This window comes from Salvia miltiorrhiza, chromosome 6, assembly GCF_028751815.1.
Source record: "Salvia miltiorrhiza cultivar Shanhuang (shh) chromosome 6, IMPLAD_Smil_shh, whole genome shotgun sequence".
Classification (NCBI taxonomy): Eukaryota; Viridiplantae; Streptophyta; class Magnoliopsida; order Lamiales; family Lamiaceae; genus Salvia; species Salvia miltiorrhiza.
In genome coordinates this window covers 13793348-13816837 of record NC_080392.1, presented here as the reverse complement: position 1 = coordinate 13816837, position 23490 = coordinate 13793348, and the positions used below count along the sequence as shown (strand labels likewise).

The window sequence follows — 23490 nt, the reverse complement described above, 5'->3', positions numbered from 1 at the left end:
CATTCCTCCTCTTGTCTCCATTATGAACTTCTCGGTCTCTTGCTGGAACTTCGCTTGTTGTTGGGCCATTTGATGCACAAGCTCCGACAGGGAGGATCCTCTTGCCTGTTGAGGTTGTTGCGAGTATTGTGGTGGATTACTCGTCTGCCCTTGGTTTGGCCCCAAAAAGTTATTGTTGCCATACCTAAGGTTCTCGTGTTGTCTCCATCCCTGATTGTTATACTGCTGCATGTAAGGCTCAAAGGGTTTCTGGTGTTGCCCACCGTTATTTCCTCCTGGCTGTTGCCCAACAACATTAAGCTCTTCCTCTTCGAAAAGTTGTGGACATTCATCGGTTGCATGTGAGTTTGCCATGCAAAGTTGGCATGCCTTCACAGGCTTCCGAATGTTGGGAATCCCTTGATTAGGTGTTCCCTGGTTCGTCATGAATTTCTCGAACATGTTGCACATCTTGTCCAACTTGTCATCTTGGGCAGAAGGAGCCTGCGCCGGAGTAGTTCTGACTATAGTCCCTTCCTCATCTCTCGATTCCTCGGCCATGTCGGCTATGAGCTTGAAAGCCTCCGCTGCGGATTTATTTAGGATCGATCCTCCACAAGCAGCATGTAACCATTGCCTATCTTGCCTTCGGAGTCCTCCCACGAAATACCGAATAAGGTCATGATCCGGTATTTGGTGTTGTGGGCATTTGGCCAACATCTGTTTGAATCTTCCCCAGTACTCATAGAGAATTTCTCCTGATCCCATCTTTATGTTACTTATTCGAGTCCTCAAATTCTGGATTCGGGCAGCTGGGAAGTATTTATCTAAAAACTTGCTCTGCAACTCCTGCCAGGTCCGAATGCTTCCTTCGGGCAAATCATACAACCACTCCCTCGCTCCTTCTAATAGAGAGAACGGAAAAGTGAGGAGTCGGATGTACTCGCCAAGGGCTTGACTAGCAGTGCGCACTGTTCCACATGACATCTCAAAGTCTTGGAGGTGTCTTTGAGGGTCCTCTCCGGGCATATCACTGTACTTGGGCAAAATTTGGATGAGGGTATGCTTCAATTCCCAATTTCCAGTGATCTCCGATAGTACTATGGCTGATGGCCGGAGGTTCAAGTTTGATGTGTGTATATTTTAGCTACCTAGTTTAGTGTGCGTTTTTGCCGTAGTTTCATGTGATATTACATGTTTTGCTATGTTTTGGCGCGGGAATAAGAAGAATTGGAGATAGAGCTGCTAATTGGAAGAAAGTGGAGAAAGAAGAATTTGCGATGGGATTTGACGTGAAGATGGAAGAAAGTAGAGATTGAGCTTTTAATTTACTTGTTATATTTTTTAGGAAGCCCAAAACTCTTAGTTTTATTTTATTTTGAGTATTAATTAAGTTTAGGGCCGAAGCCCATGTCTTGGTTTATGCGGCCTTGGAAGGAATTTATTTCCTTAATTTTGTTAGGGGCCGCATGGCCTCATATATATATTAGTTTAGGTTTAACTTTAGATTACATATTCACACTTTTATATTCAGCCGCAACATTAGACTTTGATTAGGAGGTTTGACCTTAGTTTTAGTTTGGGGATACACTTTTGTTTTTTGAAGGCAGACGTCTTTTTCCTTCAATTTTCCATGCATGCAATTTCTTTATTCTTCATGCAATTCAATTCTCACGTACTAGTTTCTTGATTTCCAAGCTTTAGTTAGTTCAATTCTTGTTTATTTTTGTTCATCAATTTGCGGCTGGATTGGAATTCGAAGAAGGCAGACGAGTATTGGGTTACTTCAAGTTGATTTATTTCTTGCAATTTATTCTCTCAGTTTTATTCGCATATTTTATTATGTTTTATTTTATTTATTTGATTGTTTTTAATTTAAGCATGAGTAACTAATTCTTTTAATTCGGCGAGAATAATGAAACTCTAATTTAATGATCTGTGAGACCTAATTGGTTTAAAATTGATTCCTATTGATTCCGATTAATTCCTAGGTTCCAAGATAATTCTGATTTTATTTAAGCCTGATCAACTTAAGTTTAATTGGATTACAGTCAATTAGTTCCTGCCAATCCGTAATTGTTGGAATTGGACTAATTAGTGATACAACTACCATGTTCGTAGGGGGAATTAATTGGTATATTAATTATTACTAGCGTCTCTAGGATAATTGGTATAAATTGGGTTCCTTTATCTTAATGCTATTAGAATATTAAATTTAGGTCTGGCGTCTCTAGCTAGGTTATATTTTAATAAGGGAAATAAACAGGTCTGGCGTCTCCAGCTGTTTATCGACACAGTAAGTAGGAATTGGGGTACGTCCGTTGCGTTTCACGGTATCCTATAACTGGTTGGTTGATAGGGATTGATTAATTATTGCGTCGAGGATCAGAGTTGAATTAGAGTGGATTTATTTGAGCCGAATTACCCTTTTCATATATTTACTTCAAGCGTGTTTTATTTGATTTAATTCTTCATTCTTAGTTAATTAATATTTTCTCAAAGTTAAGGCGTGGTGGCATCACCAAAAATTTAATAGATTTAGGGAATTGAATGATTTTATTTGCTCTCTGTGGGATCGACCCTGCTTATCACGATACTAATATATTTTGATAATTCTGCAGGAATTATTTTGGTGGGATACGACATCCACCAAAGTTGTTCGGGAAAATCATGTCCCGAAGAGTCCTGTTGGTGTTGTCATTCTGTGCCTCCGGATTTTCTGCCATCTCTCTCTCCGCTTCTAACTGCCTTTCTCTTGCCTGTGCTTCTTGTTCTGTCCTGCGTCTGTTAGCGTTGTTCAGTCGGACAAGTCGCTCGATCTCAGCGTTGAACAAAAGATCTTCGTTTCCTGCACTCATGGTACGACGCATACACAAACGTTAAGGGAAAACTCACACTTAAAATCACAAAAGAAATTACTAGCGCTCTCAGTTCCCCGGCAATGGCGCCAATTTGACGAAGCCGTCGTTTGAGCTTCGCGCAAATAAAATATCATGTGCCCACAACTAGACTAGCTAGTGGTAAGTCCAGAGTCGAATCCTCAGAGAACTGAGCAGTAACTTCTCCTGCAAGGGTGTCACTAAAAAGGGTTTTGTATCCTGCAATGCTCTGACCAAAACGTGTTTATGGGCAGAACGGGTATCCAACCTAAACTGAAATAACAATGTTGATAAATCAAATAACAAAACAATTCTGACTTGGGTTTGAATCACTAAACATGAACTGGACACTCGATCATTGGTGCAAAGATTAATCACTATATTCGCATACCAGTGGTTATAGGCATAAGAATTGTTGTGCCCCTATTGTCACTTGTCACGCACACAAAAACCCCTTGCCCAATCTATCCTTTCAGTTTATGATCCCTTAGAAGGGTCAGCTAATGGAAATCAACTACCCCGAGCAACATCCACGCTCTCTGCGATGGCCTATCGCTAGTTGTGCTTTGCCCAGAATGCTTTAAGATCTAGATAGACCCACTTGACTCTTACGCCGATATTTCACAGCAGTCACGGCTCCAACACTCGTTGTACTGTTTTGGAGGTCGATGGCAACTCGCCTTTTGCCCAAAGTATTACTTGTGGCCAGAACTCCCTAGTTAACTAGTGATCAATTAATTAACCAAGTTGTTTCAACCTTTTTGGAATCAAACCTAGTGTATCGGGAATATGCTCATATAGTTATTATGCCCAAATTAGACCTCTCGAGTTAAGTGTTCATGCTTAGATCATCTTGCCCAAATCAGAATATAAAACTTAGCCGAGCATAAAGTAAATAACACAAGCAAAAGAAATAAAGGAAAACATAACTGAAATTAAAATTGCTTAAAGGAAAATAGATGTACTAGATTATGCCCACAGTGTCGTGCAAAACATGAAACGAAAAAGTACTAGATTATGCCCACAGCCCGGGCTAGCTTCCACTTCACAAAATACTGCACACAGGACGGTTTTTCAGCACCCTTGGCTTTAGAAGCTCTTCGGGTATTTATAGGAGTGATTAGGGCAACCTAAGGCCCAGCCCATGATGTTGCGGCCGGATCCATGCAAGCATGGAGATGCTTATCCCTTTTCAGACCTAATCTTCATGAAGATATGTTTCCTTTCGGATAAGGCGGTGGTTTGGCCTCATCGGTCTCTTTTGGATAGCTGCCGCCTTCGGCCCATATCGAACTCCCACTTACAGTCCTCCCTCGCCCGCCTGTTGTGCCTCCGTCTTCTTTCCCTGCCTTCCTTCTCTTGCCTGCCAGCTCTCGTGCGGTACTTATGGGCATAAGGGATGGTTTTGCCTCCAAATCCCCTTTGCTTCCGGCGCATACCTCTTTCACGAGAGGTGACAACACTCTCGACCCCTGGAGCACCTCTTGCCCACAAGCTGGTCCTGCCACTGAACTACGCCTTCCCAGGCGACCAAACAACACAAATACAAGGAAAAAGACTCGATCTAGACCTAAAACAAACACAAAAACAGAGCACAAACTTGGGCTCATCAGGCTACTTCAGGAGCTCTGGCCTGACCATCGCCCCAAGTAGCCCTGATTCTCGCCGACCAAGAAAACGCGACTTAAAAAATCCCAAGGACCAAATACGGTGACGTAAGCATCCCCAAACAAACATGAAGTGATGATTTCCCGTCGAAATTAATTTCGCCGAGCTGCTCACTAGTTATATATACAGTGTTATACATGTATGTACAATGCGAGAATAATGTTATTCATTTATGACAGTACGTTTTGATATTTTAAGTTTCTCTAATAAATTCATTTTTATGGTTGTTTATTAGCAGTTTTTTAACGTATTAATGGCATATTTAGTAGTGTATGTTTTGAATTAAAATAAATTATATGATGTCATCAATTATAATTCTAATGAGGAATATTTTTTATTCCTTGATAATTTTCAATGTTTTGTCGTAGCTAAGCAAGCTTGTCATATATATTGTGTAGAAATAAACTTATAACATACGTACCTATAGAGTTACTGCATTTAATATATATTATAAAGGGCAAACGTGCAGATTGCCCCCTGAACTACACCCCCTAGAGCTTTTAGCCCCCCATTCTCGGTCAAGGCGCGTTGACCTCCCCAAAGTCTCGGAAGAAGGGTGCAGATTGCCCCCTGCGTTAAACGGCAGTTACACGCCGTTAACTTAATTTTTTTTTTTAATTTTCTAGTGGACTCCATCCCCAACCAGCAGCAGAACTACCAATACGACGCCAAGTCCGTCCGCCGCGCCACCTGCCTCCGCCGCATCTTCGCTTTCGTGATCGGCCTCATCGTCATCTTCGGCACAGCCACCTTCATCGTCTGGCTCATCCTCCGCCCCCAGCTCCCCGAGTTTCGAGTCGACTCCTTGTCTATCTCCAATTTCACGCTCGGCAACGACTTGCTCATCTCCTTCACCTCCGAGATCAAGCTGACCGCCAAAAACCCTAACAAGAAGATGAAGCTCGGCTACGATCACATTGAGACCGCGATTTACTACCAATCATATTCCCTCTCCGAGACCACCGTCGCGCCCTTCTATCAAGGCACGAAGAATGAGACCTCTCTGACGGTGAGATTCGCTGCGGCGGGGAGTTTTCTGGAGAAGGTGGCGGTGGACGAGATTACTGGCGAGAGAGGGAAGAATGATAATGTGAATTTCAATTTGAGGATGCTTTCTAGGGTTAGGTTTGAGGCCAAGGTGTGGAGGACTCGAAGGAGGTTTCTGAAGGTGTTCTGTGGGGATCTAGTTCTTGGACTGCCGACTAGTGGGAGATCGGAGGTGTTAACCGGCGGACCGAGGCAGTGCTGCGTCGAGGCCTTCCCTCTCTCACTCAATCATCAAAATCGATTCCCCTCCCCATTCTCTCCACTCTCATCGCTCATCTCTCTCTGTTTCTTACCGCTCTCTCTCTCTCTCCGCCATTGCTCACTTCTCCGGCGAGAATTGCCAGCCGTCGTACCCCTCACATCCATCCGCTCTCGCCACTGCCTCCCATCTGTCCTTCCTCTCTCTCTCGCATCTCCGATAGCAGACGACCAAGGATGGAGCGCCTCCCCCGCTACTAGCCTCTCCCTCATCCCTCTCTCGCGTTTCCGGCAGCGGACGGCCAAGAAGGAGCCGCCGCTGCAGATCTGCTCCGGTCCGTTCTGTTGCTGGTTGGGGATGGAGCCCACTAGAAATTTTAAAAAAATATTAAGTGAACGGCGTTAAAACGCCCGTTTCACCCTAGGACCTAATTGCACCCTTCTTCCGAGACTTTGGGAAGGTCAACGCGCCTTGACCGAGAATGGGGGGCTAAAAGCTCTAGGGGGTGTAGTTCAGGGGGAATCTGCACCTTCGCCCTATTATAAAATAACTGTATTTTTGTGGTAATAAATTTCCTTGTAAATTCCACACCACGAGACTCTAATATCACGACCATGCTCCAGCTCATTCCCAGAAATTTAATAAGTGCTTCATTGTGCTCATTCCAGCCTCTTCGAGCCCTGCCTCATCAGTGTGTCCTCCCAGACACAAAACCACAAAAAAGAAAGAAAAACGACTCGATCAAGATCAAGACACGGCACAAAAAAGAGCACAAAACTTGGGCTTGTCACACGCACACACTTTAACCATGCTTGTCCTCAAGCATGCACGCGCAACTTGCCCAAAACGACAAAACAAAGACTCAAGACACACAAAGTCAGCATACACTAGAAAAATAAGTCACAAGGAGCATGGCGACTTCGACAAGTGAAATTCGAACAAGAACAATGTAATGCAATGACCATCAGACAATTAAAATTCAAATTGAGCTTGTGGAGTTATTCCTCACCAGCACTCTCCACTCTAAACAGTAAACTAAACAGTGCGGTTCCTTGGCACCCGCAAACCAACAGAGTTCAGACTAGTGTTCTGACTAAGAGATCTTAGCCACCCGCAGGAAAAGGCACTTGTGTGCCTTAGCGTGCTTAGAGTGAGCGAGAAATCCAACCCAGTGTGTTGGTACTGAAAATTGTATTTTCAGTTTAAGGTTTGCTGTGCAACCGTAAGCATTAGCCCTGAGTGTTTGTCTGATTGATCATGTGGCCGTGGACGTAGGAACTTGTTCCGAACCACGTAAAAATCATTGTGTTCTTTATTTGCTTTTAGTAATTCTTTATCTACGCCAAATCTATTTTACAACTAAATCTACTTAACTAAAACGAGAAACTAAGGATTTCATTAAGGGCGTGTTTGATATTGGCTAATACACTGTATTAGCTAATTTAGTGCAGATCAGTCTAGTGTTTGGTATTATTTAGTAATAATGCGGATGACCCGGTTTAATCCCATGACCCAGTATTATTAATCCAGATTTCTTAGGATTAATAATACCACATCCCCCTAGGATTAACTTAAACCAGGATATTCTGTATTTAGCCATGATAGCAAATACCAACTCAGTATTAATAATCTGTCATTATTCACGCTAAATATCCTGGTTACAAATTATCCTTCATAATCCTTTACTGAAAACTAAACGAGCCCAGTCACAAACCTTTCGTAAGGCTATTTGAATTAAGTTTAAATTTTCGCTGCTGAGTTATTAGTCTAACTGATCAATCAACTAATAGTCTGTAAGATTTGTAACTCTACTCTGTTTTAAAAACTCTAGACTGAAGCCTTATGTGGATATCAGTTAAAGCTTTGTGCTTGACTGAAATCAAAATACTGAAGTCATTTCAGTATCAGTCTACAACCACCTTTCAACTGAAGTTTGGTTTGTTTGTTTTTCGTTCAAAAATAGCCTACATGTGTATTCCCCTCCCCCCATATACCTGTTCAGTTAACCCTCCGGGACCCAACAAATGCTACCCCTACAAATTGTAATTTTATTTCACTTACACCTACTTTAACAACTTTGTTAAAATCCGTGTTGAACCCCAAATGGGACTTTTTTTCGTGGACGCAGGGAGTATCTATTTTTCCTTTTAATAGTTATCAATTTTTATCAACTGATATCTACATGAGATCATCTATATAACCTATCGTGACGCTATCAATAATAGCAATGCATATAGAATACATATATTCATTAATACTCTACCAGACTGTAGATAAAATTACCTTTAAATGTGTGTAGATATGTCATGTTATAAATTTATTTCAACACAATTTGGCAAATTATGCCTAGCTACAACATGAAATTCGTAATCATGGAAAACGTGAAATTCATATATTAGTTCCGTCGTTCTAATTGTTAATAAAATCACATAATTCATTTTCATTCCAAACACACACTGTAATAAATACGCCATATATACGTTTAAAAAATTGCAAATTAACAACCACATAAATAAATACTTCAGAGATACCTTAAATATTAAATCATTTACAAATGAATAACTTCTTACCAAATTTCAGGAGCTATTCTCACACTATATATATAACATGTAACATATCTTTCATTAGACATAAATCAATATTTTCTCCAATCAACCAATATACAAGCACAAATAAACAAAAGAAATTTAACTTCTCAGATGGCCGTTAAGTTTTTTTGCTTAATTTTCCTCGTTCTATCACTATCTGGTTTGTCTGAATTTATCTTTTCCTTGAATATAAATGAATTGTATGGATTATTATCCAATCTCTGCAGTCATTATTTTTTTGTGTAATTAATGTGTGCATAGTACTATTATGTATTTTTCACATTTCAAAATTTATTTGAAACTATTATTTTGTTCTAAACTTGTAGTATTTTTTGTCTTTTGTTATTTTGATGGACTTTTTGTCTTTGCTGCAGTAGCATTGGAAGTTGTGGATGCCCAAAAAAGGTGCCAAACAATACTAGATAGAAATGCTTGCGAACTCGCAAAATGCAGAGAGCAATGCTTTAAACTTTACCCAAAAGGATTTGGATCATGCATTGAAGCTATTGGTTTAGTGGGCAAATACGCTTGTTCTTGCATCTACGACTGTCAATAATCTTACTCAATTTTGGCATGCATATTATAATAAGATCACGTAAAATAATGTGGCCATTATAGTTATCTAACCAAACTTCATTTAAGTATGGAATAAACATGTTGCACAATGTTGTTTTTTGATTTACTTATAGATATTATCAATGCTCTTTTGAAATGACATTTATTGCACAATGCAATTTTCGATTAGATTATTAGAAATATTTTTTTTTTTAACACATTAGAAATATTTTGTTATGCATACTACTTTATATACATGAATACAATGTATGGTGGTTGCATTGATAAAGCAAGTTATTTAACCGGCATAGCTATATGTATTTGAAACTAGAACTCCGTAGTAATTAAAATCACTTTTCGGTTGAGTATGTGACAGTTACAGGTATACAGGCTTTTGAATATGTAAGTTCCAAAATAAAAAATCAAATAATCATGCTCTTTTTAACATATTTTTCTATTATAACTTTTTATCATTTAATACTTTCTTCAATGAATCATCGAATACTTATTATTAAATTGCGATTGTTTAAATAAAAATAAAGAAAAAAAATAAAAACCCTTAAAAGCACAAAAAAACAGACTAAGGGTCGAGCCTCATTAAAACATCTTTAAGGAAAACCTAAAGGGCGAAACCTTAAAGAAGAGAAAGAATACTCGTCTCAGTGCCGACCCTGAGGGTGGGAGGCTCAGGTCGATGGCCCAAGGCCTAGAAAATTAAGGGGCCCAAAATTTTTATAAACCTTGTATTACATATATATATATATATATATATATATATATATATTATACAAAAGGAAACAAAACTTGCTGATTCTTATGGCCGAAAAGAAAAGGGTTAAGAGCATATGGGATCCTATGTCCCACAATATTGTGTGCACCACGTGTACCACTCTTCATTTCTTTGTTTTATAAATTGTTTTTTATAAAAATAAAAATTATTATTATATTATAAACTCTAATTAGTATTTATCATTGAAAAACTAAAATTTAAAAAATTATATACCTTAACTTTGAATTAATGAACCCAAATAATCTATTATTGATTCAAATAAATTTAAAAAAATAATTATAAACCCTAAATGGATGAGTGAACCCTTGTTAATTATCTTTATATTATATAAAAGCATAATAAATTAAAATTGAATAAAAAATAATTTAAAAGTATAAAGAAATAAAGAGTGGTACATGTGGTACACACTATATTTTGGGACAGAGGATCCCATTTGGGTTAAGAGGGTCTAATTTATTCCATCAATACTTGTGGGGCCTAAAATATATTATTTTATTGTATTGTTAAATTATTTCAATTTCCAAAAAGATATTCATCTGTATCACTAGGATCTCCGCTTCTTTTCTCCAATTTCCTTTATTTCTGTTGAAATTTCGCTAAGTTAACGCTAATATGAAGATATCCTTATATTTCCCAAAAATTATCAAGGCTCTTCACCTTCTTTATCATTAAATCATCAATATAAATAGATTGATAATTGAACCATCCAAGGAGCATGGAAAGTACGAAAGTGATCAATTTAAAATTAAAATTGTTGAAAACATATTTGAGATCGTCAATATCACAAGAAATACTAAATGGTTTGGCAATCTTATGTATAGAAAAAGATATTTTAGATAATATTGAGACACATGATATTATAAATGATTTTACAAGTAAAAAAGCTAGAAGAAGTCATTTTTTATGAATAATAAATTTTTTTAATTATTTTTATATGATATACATATTGTATCGTCGAGGGTCCATTGTTTTGTTTGGCCCCGGGCCTCTTTTTTATCAGGACCGGCCCTGACTCGTCTAGATTAGGAGAGCGGGGAGAGGGTCCATTTTTTTGTTTCGCCCCAGGCCTCTTTTTTATGAGGACCGGCTCTGTCTCGTCTAGATATAAAAAATAAAAAACTATAAAAAATGGTAGGAGAGCGTGGAGAGGCTACTTCAGGAGCTCTGGCCTGACCATCACCCCCAAGTAGCCCCGATTCTCGCAGACCAAGAAAATGCGACCAAAAAAAACCCAAGGACCAAATACGGGGATGAAAGCATCCCCAATCAAACATGAAGTGATGATTTCCCATCGAAATTAATTTCGCCGAGCTGCTCACTAGTTATATATACAGTGCTATACATATATATACAAGGCGAGAATAATGTTATTCATTTATGACAGTACGTTTTGATATTTTAAGTTTCTCTAATAAATTCATTTTTATGGTCGTTTATTAGCAGTTTTTTAACGTATTAATGACATATTTAGTAGTGTATGTTTTGAATTAAAATAAATTATATGATGTCATCAATTATAATTATAATGAGGAATATTTTTTATTCCTTGATAATTTTCAATGTTTTGTCGTAGCTAAGCAAGCTTGTCATATATATTGTGTAGAAATAAACTTATAACATCCGTACCCATAGAGTTACTGCATTTAATATGACTGTATTTTTGTGGTAATAAATTGGCTTGTAAATTGTATTCTATTCTAGATTCGAACTGAAGACTATTAAAGTAGAGATGCTTTATAGGCATGTGTGTATGGTCCACTAGAATATTGATGAGTTTGATGTTATTTTATATAGGTTGAGAATATTGATGGCGTTGAAACAGTTGGTAATAGAGGATCCATGTAGATTTAACTGTGTGGTACAAAGTCGTGCATGCGATATTCCCGCGAAAACACAACAAACTCTGAGGAAATGCCTTTTTGAATTTGCCCCAAAGCACTGAGGAAAATTAGACAGAAAGTATATTGGATCTTGATTGATTTGCTTGCCATCTTTCTGTCTCCTAAATCACAGGTTCCTTCTGGATTAATTTATTTTAATTTCATGGAATTATTATTCATGGCGCCGGATTTTGGGTTTAATTTATATCTATGTGTTGCTGCAGATCTTGACGATTGATTGTATCGTAATTGGTAGGTTTCAAAAGTGAGAAATGTTGTGCTGTGGAGGTGGTGAAGAAGAAGCCGCCGCGCCTCCACCCAACCAATACACCACCCCGCTTAAGGCGGCTAACGGCTATTCTGCCACCGGTGGAGGTACAAATAAATAACTGATGCATGATTATTATTTTATATAATTTAAAATGAGTCGTGAAAATGTTACCACGGATTTGAATTGAATCTGAAAAAAAAGTTGAATTCATAATGTTTGATAAAATTTTATACGATAAATCTGGTTGGTGTGTTATATATACACAACACAGGAGATCGAGGAGGAGAGCCGAGGGGGGGTGGAAGAGGCGGAGCGCCTAAAAAGGCGTTGCCAATCGAGCTGCCGGCGTTGTCGCTGAATGAGCTAAGCAGACTGACCGACAACTTCGGGCAAAAAGCCCTGATCGGAGAGGGGTCGTACGGGCGGGTGTACTACGCGACGCTGAGCGAGGGGCGGGCGGCGGCCATCAAGAAGCTGGACACGAGCTCGTCGGAGGCGGACAACGAGGAGTTCACGGGGCAGCTAGCGACGGTGTCGAGGCTGAGAAACGAGCACTTCGTGTCGCTGCTGGGGTACTGCGTGGAAGGGAACAACAGGATTCTGGCATATGAATACGCGGGCATGGGGTCATTACACGACGTGCTGCACGGCCGGAAGGGGGTGCAGGGGGCGGAGCCGGGGCCGCTGCTGACGTGGAACCAGAGAGTTAAGATCGCGCACGGCGCCGCCAAAGGGCTTGAGTTTCTGCACGAGAAATGCCAGCCCTCCATTGTGCACCGTGATATTAGATCCAGCAACGTGCTTCTGTTCGACGACTTCCTTGCTAAGATCGCGGATTTCAGCTTGACCAACCAGTGTTCCGACACCGCCGCTCGCCTCCACTCCACTCGAGTTCTTGGAACCTTCGGTTACCATGCTCCCGAGTGAGCTCTCATCATATCATTTCACATGCCAATGCCAATGCCATGCTTAATTTCTTCGTCTTTAATTTAGGTACGCCATGACGGGCCAAATAACCCAGAAGAGCGATGTTTATAGCTTTGGAGTCGTGCTGTTAGAACTCCTCACCGGGAGGAAGCCTGTAGACCACACTATGCCCAAAGGCCAACAAAGTTTGGTCACATGGGTAAGTATATATTCACCAAGACTTGTTCAAATTTTATCATATACCACATTTATCTAAAATATGATAAACTATTATCACATCAACATAATATTATATGAGTTGGGAGTTAAAATGAGAGAAAATGAGTTGCTTTATATATATATATATATATATATATATATATATATATATATGCGAGACTAATGAATAAGACAGTATATAGTGTTCAATAAAGATATTCGAAAAATTAGTAAAAAAAATTATCACTGCAGGATTCAAACATAGATAAAGTTTTTCCCCCTCCAGATAAATATATCAGTCATAGGACCTCATTGGAACTATTTCATATATATATTATAAAGAAAATGTGAAAAAATGGTGAAAAAATATGTTTTTCATTCTATTTCCATAGAAAAGAGGTATGATAGATGATATATGAGTTTTGATTGTGAAACAGGCAACTCCAAGGTTGAGTGAAGATAAAGTGAAACAATGCATAGATCCAAAGCTGAAAGATGACTATCCCCCAAAGGCCATGGCCAAGATGGCAGCAGTGGCAGCATTGTGCGTGCAATACGAAGCAGACTTCCGACCAAACATGACCATCGTCGTTAAGGCTTTGCAGCCACTTCTCAATGCTAAACCAGCTGGAACCGCAGATTCTAATGCATGAATTAACAACAATTAATTCAACTAGTTTAAATTTGTAATATTAATTCATTCAACATTACTATGTCCATCAAGTTTTTGTATCTTCATTATTAGTCTTTTGTCTCATCTTGATGTGACCAATTTTCTTCTTGACTTAGACATCTCCTACACATGTACATCAAACATGTTGTGGCCCAACTTAGGATCCATAATTCAATCTTTTTCATTTTATTTTTTCATTATTTTGTGGATGTGAACATGATTTAATTTGGTTCAAATATTATACTCCATCTGTTCACTAATTCTTGGCCCATTTTGTTATTTTAATTTGTCCATTAATTTTTGACTTATTATATTTTTAGTAAGTTTATTCTTAATTTCAACCCTCAATATTACATCTCATTTATAAAATTTAACATTGATGGATCCACCACTCGACCAAATTAATTAATTTAAAACTATAATAAAGGTGGGATCCTTATTTTACTCAATTAAATTAATCAATTTAAATTTAATTAAACTACAGTAAAGATTTAATCTTTAATTATTCCGCTACCAACATACTCAATCAATTTCTTAAAATTCATGTCATGAAATGGTTAAAAATTGGTGAGCAGAGGGAGTATATTCCAATAGAGAGATTATGTAAATGTTCATAAGATAAATGTTGTGTATCTATTGGATAAACACAATTTAATACGCAAGTGCACGTAGTCTCAACAAGTAATAAGAGAAAGTATTCCAAGATTGTCTCCACAACGAATGCAAAATAGAACTTAAACTATCTCAGCTACAAGGAAACATCCAATTTAAGAACTACTTCAAAACTAAAAATTAAATAAAGCTTCAAATCAAGATGATGGTTTTCTAATAAACTTAAATTAAACTAAGGTTGGTAAAATCTTAACTAAAGTTAACTAGACAGAAGATAAAAGACTAAACGAAGAAAATATATAAGGGAAACGGACTTGGACTAATGAATCCATTTATGTCTTTCACACTGAACAGAATGCTGCAGCAATATTTCAACAAAATCTCACAGTTACGAAAACTCACAAACATTCATAGAATTTTCCCAAATCCTATGGTTTTTCATTCTACAACTTTCTCGAGCATATTCATATACTAAATCAAGCTTAGAACAACAGATACACAGCTCTAATTTCTAACCGCACACAAGGCAAATAACATATTCCTATGTCACATGCTCTTATGCCATTCAATCTTGTCCACTACTCTCAACCTTTCCAGAATCCAGATGTAGCTAAATATCTTGCAAAAGATGGCAAGTCAAGAGCAAGAAATAACATGAAACACAGCTGAATGGAAAATGAGAGACACTAAAATAAAGTGCAAAGAAATTACAAAACTAAGACATAAAGTTCATCATAATCCAAGCCTCAAAAGTTTAGTTCATGTTTAGCATAAAGAGAGAGAAAATAAATTCAAAGTTGAGCATGATGTAACAGAACTACAAATTGAAATTATGAGTAAAAGAAAGAAAGAAAGCTAGAAATGGTAAGGATTAATGGTGTGCTCTGCTCCTTTCTTCTCTTCCTCCAAAAATAAGGTCCTCCCCTCAATATATATCAGGTGCTCCACCTGTTTTTCGCTTAATTCCAGATGTTTTCTGTGTAATGGATTCCCCCTCTTCAATTGCAGCTGTCTTCTTAGATGTAGCAGCTAGGTATGTTACACCAAAATAGCCCATGAAAAGACCATGTTGCCCTCCTTTGTTGTAGACTTCGGGTGCTCCTCTTTCTCCCATCGATTTTTGCTGAGAGAAGTTCAATTTGTATGCCAAATAAGCTAACTTTCACTTTTAGCAAGTGGTCCCCCCTCTTTTGCACATGAAAATCTCGTCCAAGTCAACTGAGCAAAATGCTGTAGCAAAATCCCAACAAGACTGTAGTCCCTACACAAAAGCAACAAATCTCTCATTTGTCTATTTCTATATGAGATTAGCAAACTTTTGACATCAGTTTTCATACATCTCAATTCTCAAATACACAAAGACGAAAGAACGAAAGGACAATAAAACGTAAAAGAAAACCGAAAGAACTACACAAAACATGCATCAAACTCTTCTTAAAAGCTTAAAAGAATGAGTAATAACACTTAATACAAGAGTTATCAATGAACAACTGCACATATGCATATATCACTACATTTTTAATAAGAAAACTCTACAAATACAAATTGTGGTATACTTTAATTAATTATTAGGAGTATATATTATTAAGTCTTTTTTAAGGGGGCGTTTACTTTGCATGATTGATAAAATGAATGATTGAGTATTTTTATCCGCAAGAGTAGGATTACTCCAATCCCACTCTTTTGATGGGATAAGAATCAAGCAAAACTAGCTTGGAGGATAAAAATAATCAAGGGCCTTGGGATATTCCAAAGTTGCAATCCATGAAAATAAACAAGGGATTAACCTTACTATTTTTATCAATCAAGACTTATCCACCAAAGTAAACACCCTTTAAAAAAAATATAATTTTAAAATTTAACTATAATAAATGGGACATTGCTTCTATAAAAAGTATGATCATGTTTCAATTCTTTTTTTACTTACTGAAAGGACTAGAAAAAGATGACAATAAAATCCAATTCAATTAATAAGATGTTTTTCCTTAAATTAATAGGTTGAAGGTTCGAGTAGATGAGTGTGGACGTAGGTGAGTTGTAAGTTATAACTCAAATATATATATATATATATATATATATATAGGGAATGGATCAAAAAAGAAATCTATATTTATGAAGAATAAAGAATGAATCTAGGCCCTTCAAATCTGCCAATCCTACGGCCAATTAAATATATGATTGCTGCGTTTTTTAAATAGCTAAAAGGTTAGAATTGTAAAACTCTTATATACTTATTTTTAGGTAACTGATATCTACTATAATTAAGCTAATTATATTCATTTGAATTTTGGAAAGAGATCATGCATATCTATATATCCTCATAATTTGATTGTCAATTAGTCAACGAATATTATAACATAAATATATTTTTATTATCTCTTTGTATTTTCCTCATTTTTTTAATTTTACTTTAGTCTCTGCTTTGATTTGTTCGACAATGATGGTTTGGTTAGGTATTATTCTTTATTTCAATTATTTTCATTTTTATTTTTGTTTCTTTTTTTCATGAATTTTATTTTTGTTTGCATCTTTTATTTCTTTATTTTTTATTTCACATAATTAGTTAATTTTTACGTTTTTCTTTCACCTATAAAATTTTCAACATTAGTTCAGAAACAAGCAAATTACAAACATATTGATTTTTTTATGGATGACATCTCATTAATATTTTTTTCTTTTTTAGATTAAATATGTACCATTACGACATTATTTCAAAAACAAACAATTAGATATGTAATGAATTTTTTTATTTATTCATTATATTTGTATTATTTATTCACTAAAGAATTGAATCTATTCATTACATTTATTTATTCATTATAACCATTTACTTATTCAATTAAATGTAAACAGTATTCAACACGTACTCATTAAATTAACAAAACACATTCATTAAGTCAACGCTTCGAATTGAAACATGCATAAGTTCTGAATAACATGAATAAGTTGTGAATAATTTAGTGTACCTTTCGAATAACTACCATTCAGTTATGAATAAGTTTTGAATAATCTAGTGGTACCTTTCAAATAACTACTATTCACTTCTGTATAACATGAATATGTTCTGAATAAATATTATTCAATAATGAATATCATACAATAAGTTCTTAAAAATAAGTTAAATTAAATTAATATATTACAATTTTTTATGAATGAGCATATTATAAATAAGTGAACAAAAGTAATCGAATATCTACTTTAACACTCTGAATATTTGTTCAACTCATTCTGGAGCTACTTGCATATCCCTTTCTCGGACGATCACCCATCTCACCCTGATAACTTTCACTAAACCAGTCATTTTGTCTTGCTCACGGATTCAAATTCTTCCATACACCAAATGCAGCCTAATCAATATATCACAAATTAGAAAAAACAGAATTCAAACACAGAATAAGTTAATGAACAAAGATCAAATCTATTTGAATAAACTAAAAAAGTTAAAGAATATACGCAGAAAATTTATGAATAGATTTCTGGTGCATCATGTGCCGCCTCAACTATCTGATTTGAGATGCCAAACACTATAAGATAGTGTCTGAATAACATATCAAACATACTGAACAGAATAATACCTTTCCTGAACAAACTAACAAATATTCTGAATAATATCTTCTACTTACTGAATAACTTAACAAATGCACCGATCACATAATAATTATCTAATACCCAAATTAATAAAAATAGCTTACAAATAACTCAACAAACATACTGAACAACAACACGATATATACTAAATAAACTTTACAAGTATTCTGAATAAGTACAACTATTTTTGAATAACCTGAAACATATACTGAATAAACGTTAGTAAAGAAAATCAGCTAATTAAACTCAATAATCACCCAAAAATGATTCAAAATTCTCAAATAGTATGCATTTCCCAGTCTGAAACATATTCAACATTTTTTTTAGAATGAAATAGGGTCAGCGAAATCCACAGAATATTCAAAATAAATCTGAAAAAAAAAAAATCAAAACTTTATTCTCATAAATAAAAGAACCATATCGAGACAAACCTAAAAATCAAAGTTCTTAGATGTTCGTCGGTTCGAACCGCCACGATTATCAGTATTTCGGTGATAAACAACCATCGTCGAGCACTGCTTTCACCGAAGTTCTGTGAAAAATGAAACAACGAGCGAGGTTTCGGAGAAGATGCGAAAACAAATGATTTCAATTCAAATTTGTTCCGTCCAACAAATGCTATTTGATCGAAATCTAAAAATTTCAAGCAACATCTCCTGATTATTCAGTAATTTACAGAACCAAAAACCCTTACCTAGAGGTGATGCGCCGTCGACTGGTATAAGTTTGTGAAAATGAATGAATGAATTTGTGGTGGGTGGGTGGATAGAGTAAAATTCTATAATTACAAGCGTAAATGTAGGATAGGTAGTTTCTTAATATATGACAAATACAATTATACCCTTATGCGAATTTAAAAGGAATAAAATCTGAATGCTCAATTTTTTTTAAAATTTAAGAAACTACAAATCTGACCGTTCATCATCATTAAATGAGCGGTTATGATTTAATCTTTAATCTCTATACTAAAGGCATTCTTCATAGATCTCAACCCTATATATATATATATATATATATATATATATATATATAGGGGCGCGCTCCAGCGAGACCCCCTATTTTTCGTGTAACATGAGTACAATGAATAAGACATATAATACTAATGAATAAGACGTATATCTAACGAACAAGATGTATATACTGATGAAAAATAAAATTTAAAAAATTGGTAATGAATAAGACATATATACTGATGAACAAGGTAGTATATACTGATGAACAATGCAGTATATACTGATGAATAACAAAATTTAAAATATTCTGCTCCCTCCAGGATTCGAACCCTGCAAAAAAAAATCACCCTCCAAATACAATATCAGGCATATGATTGATGAAATAAATGCACCAGATCGTGCCCTAGATCTCACTAAAATTAGAGGGTCTCATTGGAGCGGCCCCCTATATATATATATACAATTTGCTTAAATAATGCGCACATTTTTTATTGTAAAAAAGGGGGGGATAAATGCAATAAACATAAAGCTGAGGGGGGCAAAGTGCAAAAACTGACAGACGATCGCCAGTTTCAGTTAAGCCGCAATCAAAAGTGCAAAGAGAGAAAACGGAAGCGAAAATGGAAGTGGAAAAAGCGGAAGCAGTAGAAATATGGAACCGAGAAACAGTGCCGAAAGTGATGAAGATTGTGAGTGTGAGGCTCCCTCAAAGTGACCTGATCAATCTTTTGCTCGTCAGCCCCTGGATAAATCGGAATTTGATTTCTCACCCTTCACTGTGGCTGGTAATTAGTGCTTCCTCTTTTTCTCTGCAGTTCTTCAACGTGTATGTAAGAGTCTCTTTCTTCTCAAAGCTGGAAAGTTTGATTAATGGGTTGATGGGTTTTTGTTTTTTAATCGATTTCTGTTTCTAATATTTTGATTACAACTCGTTTCTAGTTATTGGTGGAGATGTGTTAATGGTATAATTATGGGAATATTACTCCTTAAAATGTTTTTAGTTGGAGCTTATGTTATGTTATCTTTGAGCTCACATTCTTGCATTGTGGGTTCAAGAGCTTCGTTTGTTTCACTTTTTTTTTTTTTTTCAGGTTCTTGATTTTCATGAGATGAGTGATGCAGGGAATCGTCTTGTAGCAGCTCTCTCACTGGTTAGTATCTTCTTCTTTATTTTCCTTTCTGCTTTAATGGCATTTATTTCAGCTCATGTAAATACAATAAGGGGGTGTTTAGTTTGAGCGATAGGATAGATAGATAGAATAAAACAATTCAAGCTAATTTACCATTTATTTTGATGGATTGATTAATTTTGAACTTGTTTGACCTTCTTATTCTTCAAATACTTAATCCTGTGTTTTATCAATCTATCCTATCACTCGAAGTAAACGCCTCCCAAGGGAATTTTGTTGAATCATAAATATTTGGAAGAACATGCTGAAGAAAGATACTAGTCTTAGCATTGGACACATTGAATAACTTGATTTTCTAATACCATGATTCATTAACCAATCAACTAAAGTATGTAAATTATCTATCAAGAAAACCAGTATTGGCCTGCATTATCTAATGCCTTATTGAAGTGACAACATTACTTACTGGAGTAGCATTTGACAAATCTGCATGTGTAAATTGTAATTGTTTTGCAGCCGAGATACCAGAATGTGAAGCATGTAAACCTTGAGTTCGCCCGTGATATTGAAGACAAGCATCTTGAAAATCTTAAAAACAAGGTGGTCATTGGAAGTCATTATTGGGTGCTTCCATATCTCTTTGACTCTCTGATCATTTTGTCTGAGTTGATCATCGTGATGGAAAAATCCTTTTCTTTTTTTTTTATCTGAATCCAGTACATTAGAACTATCAATGACTATATCCACGTAACATGTAAAATGTCAAATTGATGAACTAGAAAATATAGGAATACCAAGTTCAGAGAGAAACAATTTGAGGAGACTATGAGATTATAGATAAGGTTCTTGCAAAATATGTTATGAAGAATGATTTTGTTTCTATAAATTAGGACAGTGTTTCCGTGTTTATCCTCTTCTCTAAAACATGTATATTTAGTAGTGACTGTGCTTTTCTGTGCAGTGTGGAAATTCTGTTAAGAATATAGAGACTCTTAATTTGAATGGCTGCCAAAAGATATCTGATGTGGGAATTGAATTTATAACCTGCAATTGCCTGAAGTTAAAGGGTTTCTCGATCTACTGGAACGTCAGGTACTTGATACCTTTGCTGTCCTCTTGAGTGTATAGACTCATTTTATACTTGCACGAGAATGTCCAAGCTGGACAGATAACTAAATGAATTTCGTTGCAGGGTATCAGATCTTGGCATTAGGAACTTGGTTAATAACTGCAAACTCATGATTGATTTGAACCTGAGTGGTTGTAAGGTATGCTGAATATATTTGTTTGTATGAGCTGCTATACACTGTCCTTTCGACTACAATGATCATTTGACATAGGGTGGTTTTATCTGAGACTACAGAATGTCACTGATGAAAGCTTAAAATTGATTGCCGAAAATTATCAAGGATTGCAGCTGTTGAACATAACAAGGTATTATGGCCTGGGTGACCTCTGATGTGTAATAAGTTTTGATCATTCAGTTAGTATATTGTCATGTTTCTCCTGTTGTCTTTCTCAGTCGGATCATTAAATGAGTCATCCCTTCTGGCATCTCTAATGACATATTCTGAAATATCGAACAATATATTCATATCCTGCATAATAAATTATTTTGATAATACGCTGAGTTTATCTCTTCCTTTCAAAAGTAATACCTTATCCTGTCTCCTGACGTCCACGGGTATTTTAGATGCGTCAAGCTAACGGATAAGAGTTTGGAAATGGTACTGGTCAAGTGCTCCTCACTTCAGAGTTTGAATCTTTATGCACTTTCCAGGTAAAATTAATCAAATGTTTCTAAAAATCTGCAAAACTGAGAATCTTAAGAAACGATAGATCTGATATGTATGTACGTCCCTACAGTTTCACAGATGCTGCCTACAAGAGGATATCGCTCTTGACTCACCTTCAATTTTTAGATCTCTGTGGTGCTCAGGTACATTAATCCACTCAGGAAACTACTTTAATTTGGTTAAAGAATTCACTTGTAGCTCAATAAACATAACTCCAAGTTACATTTCAGAACCTGTCTGATGATGGCCTTTCTTGTATAGCTAAGTGCAAGAACCTAACTTCGCTAAATTTGACATGGTACGTGGAATGTGGTTGTCCCATTGTCATTTGATGAAACTAAAATAGCTTACTCAAACTCCCACATTTTATACAAACAGGTGTGTGCGCATCACTGATCAAGGAGTCATCGCTCTTTCAGAAGGCTGCAGGTCTCTTGAATTTCTGAGGTGAGCATTTAGAAGATCAATCTATGAGTTTCTGCAGGTCTCTAGCCATGTCTGATTGTTTTCATGTTGAAGATTTCGTTTTGTGGCTAAAACATTGCAACTATGACACCCTGAACTAAGTTGACAGAATCTAGTCTGTTAAGATTCTGATTTGATTTACTAGTGCAGCCTGTTTGGAATAGTGGGAGTTACAGACAAGAGCTTGGAGGCCCTCTCAGGCTGCTGTTCAACTACACTTACAACGCTGGATGTCAATGGCTGTATTGGCATAAAGGTACCGTATCTTCCTTCATTATAGCACAGCTACTTTTAATAAAATTTCATACTTTGAATAGTTTAAAACTACCAATATTTATAGTGTGTGTCCATAATTTTGCAGAGGCGAAGCCGTGACGAATTGCTTCAATTGTTTCCCAAGTTAATATGCTTTAAAGTCCATAGCTGAAACAGACAAAGATGAGTTCATGAGTACATCAGCTCGGAGACAAGTATCTTTCAAATTTTACTGCTGTTCAAATCCCATTTCATGTTTTGGAAGTTTTGGATGTAATTCTTTTGAAATTTTCCCTAGAAAGATTCCGTTGATGTTGTATCGAGTATCCAATTTCTTTCTGGTAATGTGAAAGTTTGTTTGTTGGTAGAGATGACATATTGTAAACATAAAGTTTTGTATTCAATTATACAAAAGGTGTTACAGATACAAAATTATGGATAGATTTAAATTTATGTGTGAGTCCTCTTATCCTTTTCTTCCATTTCCTTCTCGAACAATCTTCTAATGTTCTTGGGTGTTGGGATTTAGTAACGTTAGGGCTTTGGTCTTATTTCTGAATTGAGTGTTAAATTGATTTGATTTGTTGAAGAATGCTCTTAGAACATATAAGAACGCCTTGAAGATCCTTTGAACTTTATAATGTTAATGTAGAGAGTTTTCATCTTATTTCTAGATTTTTGGATAATGCTTTTAGAACTTGTAAGGAAGCATTTAAGATCTTTAAACTTTATACTGCCAGTTCGGAGGATTTTCACATTGTATTCGGATTGAGTGCTAAATTTGAATTGATTTGGATTGAAGAGCACTTGAATGTTGGAGAGAATTTTGTGGAGAATTCTTCCGAACTCTTCAATTTTTTGCCAACTTCACGTGTTACTTATGCTCATCCAAACACCCATGTTTATAGCCGTAGGTGAGTGTGGGCTTGTTTGGCTTTAGACCACCATGTCATGGGTTTTAGACTATCATTATCAGCAACCATTCCAACTACCCAATCATCCAACCTTTTTAATATTTAATTGATTTCTCTCTCTTC

General features: G+C 36.2%; 3 protein-coding genes and 1 long non-coding RNA gene across 4 annotated transcripts; 3 read left to right on the top strand and 1 right to left on the bottom strand.

Moving 5' to 3' along the window:
- The first annotated feature begins 1081 nt into the window (after positions 1 to 1081).
- LOC130990531 (NDR1/HIN1-like protein 10) lies at positions 1082 to 7027 on the top strand. Its single transcript, XM_057914759.1, has 5 exons — positions 1082 to 1111; positions 2601 to 2683; positions 2771 to 2838; positions 5153 to 5775; positions 6974 to 7027. The coding sequence occupies exons 1-5, from the start codon at positions 1082 to 1084 to the stop codon at positions 7025 to 7027; spliced, it is 858 nt and encodes a 285-aa protein (XP_057770742.1).
- Positions 7028 to 11572: 4545 nt separating this feature from the next.
- On the top strand, positions 11573 to 13914 carry LOC130988784 (probable protein kinase At2g41970). The gene is made up of 5 exons (XM_057912743.1): positions 11573 to 11718; positions 11810 to 11960; positions 12128 to 12779; positions 12850 to 12982; positions 13419 to 13914. The coding sequence occupies exons 2-5, from the start codon at positions 11858 to 11860 to the stop codon at positions 13632 to 13634; spliced, it is 1104 nt and encodes a 367-aa protein (XP_057768726.1). The 5' UTR covers positions 11573 to 11718; positions 11810 to 11857; the 3' UTR covers positions 13635 to 13914.
- A 3419-nt stretch (positions 13915 to 17333) lies between these two features.
- LOC130988831 (uncharacterized) lies at positions 17334 to 18643 on the bottom strand. The gene is made up of 3 exons (XR_009090212.1): positions 18549 to 18643; positions 18286 to 18386; positions 17334 to 17613 (listed from the first exon to the last, which is right to left on the bottom strand). It is a non-coding gene; the product is annotated as an uncharacterized LOC130988831 (long non-coding RNA).
- A 698-nt stretch (positions 18644 to 19341) lies between these two features.
- LOC130988789 (F-box protein At3g58530) lies at positions 19342 to 22885 on the top strand. Its single transcript, XM_057912750.1, has 12 exons — positions 19342 to 19592; positions 19899 to 19958; positions 20454 to 20537; positions 20899 to 21029; positions 21130 to 21205; positions 21301 to 21371; positions 21631 to 21717; positions 21804 to 21876; positions 21964 to 22031; positions 22112 to 22180; positions 22349 to 22454; positions 22560 to 22885. Exons 1-12 carry the CDS (start codon positions 19428 to 19430, stop codon positions 22623 to 22625), a joined length of 1056 nt encoding a protein of 351 aa, XP_057768733.1. The 5' UTR covers positions 19342 to 19427; the 3' UTR covers positions 22626 to 22885.
- The last annotated feature ends 605 nt before the right edge of the window (positions 22886 to 23490 follow it).

What these genes read in the sequence shown, in the direction of transcription:
- LOC130990531 (XM_057914759.1), top strand. Translation starts at nt 1,082, where the DNA reads ATGGCTGATGGCCGGAGGTTCAAGTTTGAT. An exon ending in GCCGGAGGTTCAAGTTTGAT is followed by an intron (nt 1,112 to 2,600) that starts GTGTGTATATTT and finishes ATAATTCTGCAG; the next exon opens with GAATTATTTTGGTGGGATAC. An exon ending in CTTCGTTTCCTGCACTCATG is followed by an intron (nt 2,839 to 5,152) that starts GTACGACGCATA and finishes TTAATTTTCTAG; the next exon opens with TGGACTCCATCCCCAACCAG.
- LOC130988784 (XM_057912743.1), top strand. Translation starts at nt 11,858, where the DNA reads ATGTTGTGCTGTGGAGGTGGTGAAGAAGAAGCCGCCGCGCCTCCACCC. An exon ending in CTATTCTGCCACCGGTGGAG is followed by an intron (nt 11,961 to 12,127) that starts GTACAAATAAAT and finishes TACACAACACAG; the next exon opens with GAGATCGAGGAGGAGAGCCG. An exon ending in AACAAAGTTTGGTCACATGG is followed by an intron (nt 12,983 to 13,418) that starts GTAAGTATATAT and finishes ATTGTGAAACAG; the next exon opens with GCAACTCCAAGGTTGAGTGA.
- LOC130988789 (XM_057912750.1), top strand. Translation starts at nt 19,428, where the DNA reads ATGGAAGTGGAAAAAGCGGAAGCAGTAGAAATATGGAACCGAGAAACA. An exon ending in TTGAAAATCTTAAAAACAAG is followed by an intron (nt 20,538 to 20,898) that starts GTGGTCATTGGA and finishes TTTTCTGTGCAG; the next exon opens with TGTGGAAATTCTGTTAAGAA. An exon ending in CAGCTGTTGAACATAACAAG is followed by an intron (nt 21,372 to 21,630) that starts GTATTATGGCCT and finishes CGGGTATTTTAG; the next exon opens with ATGCGTCAAGCTAACGGATA.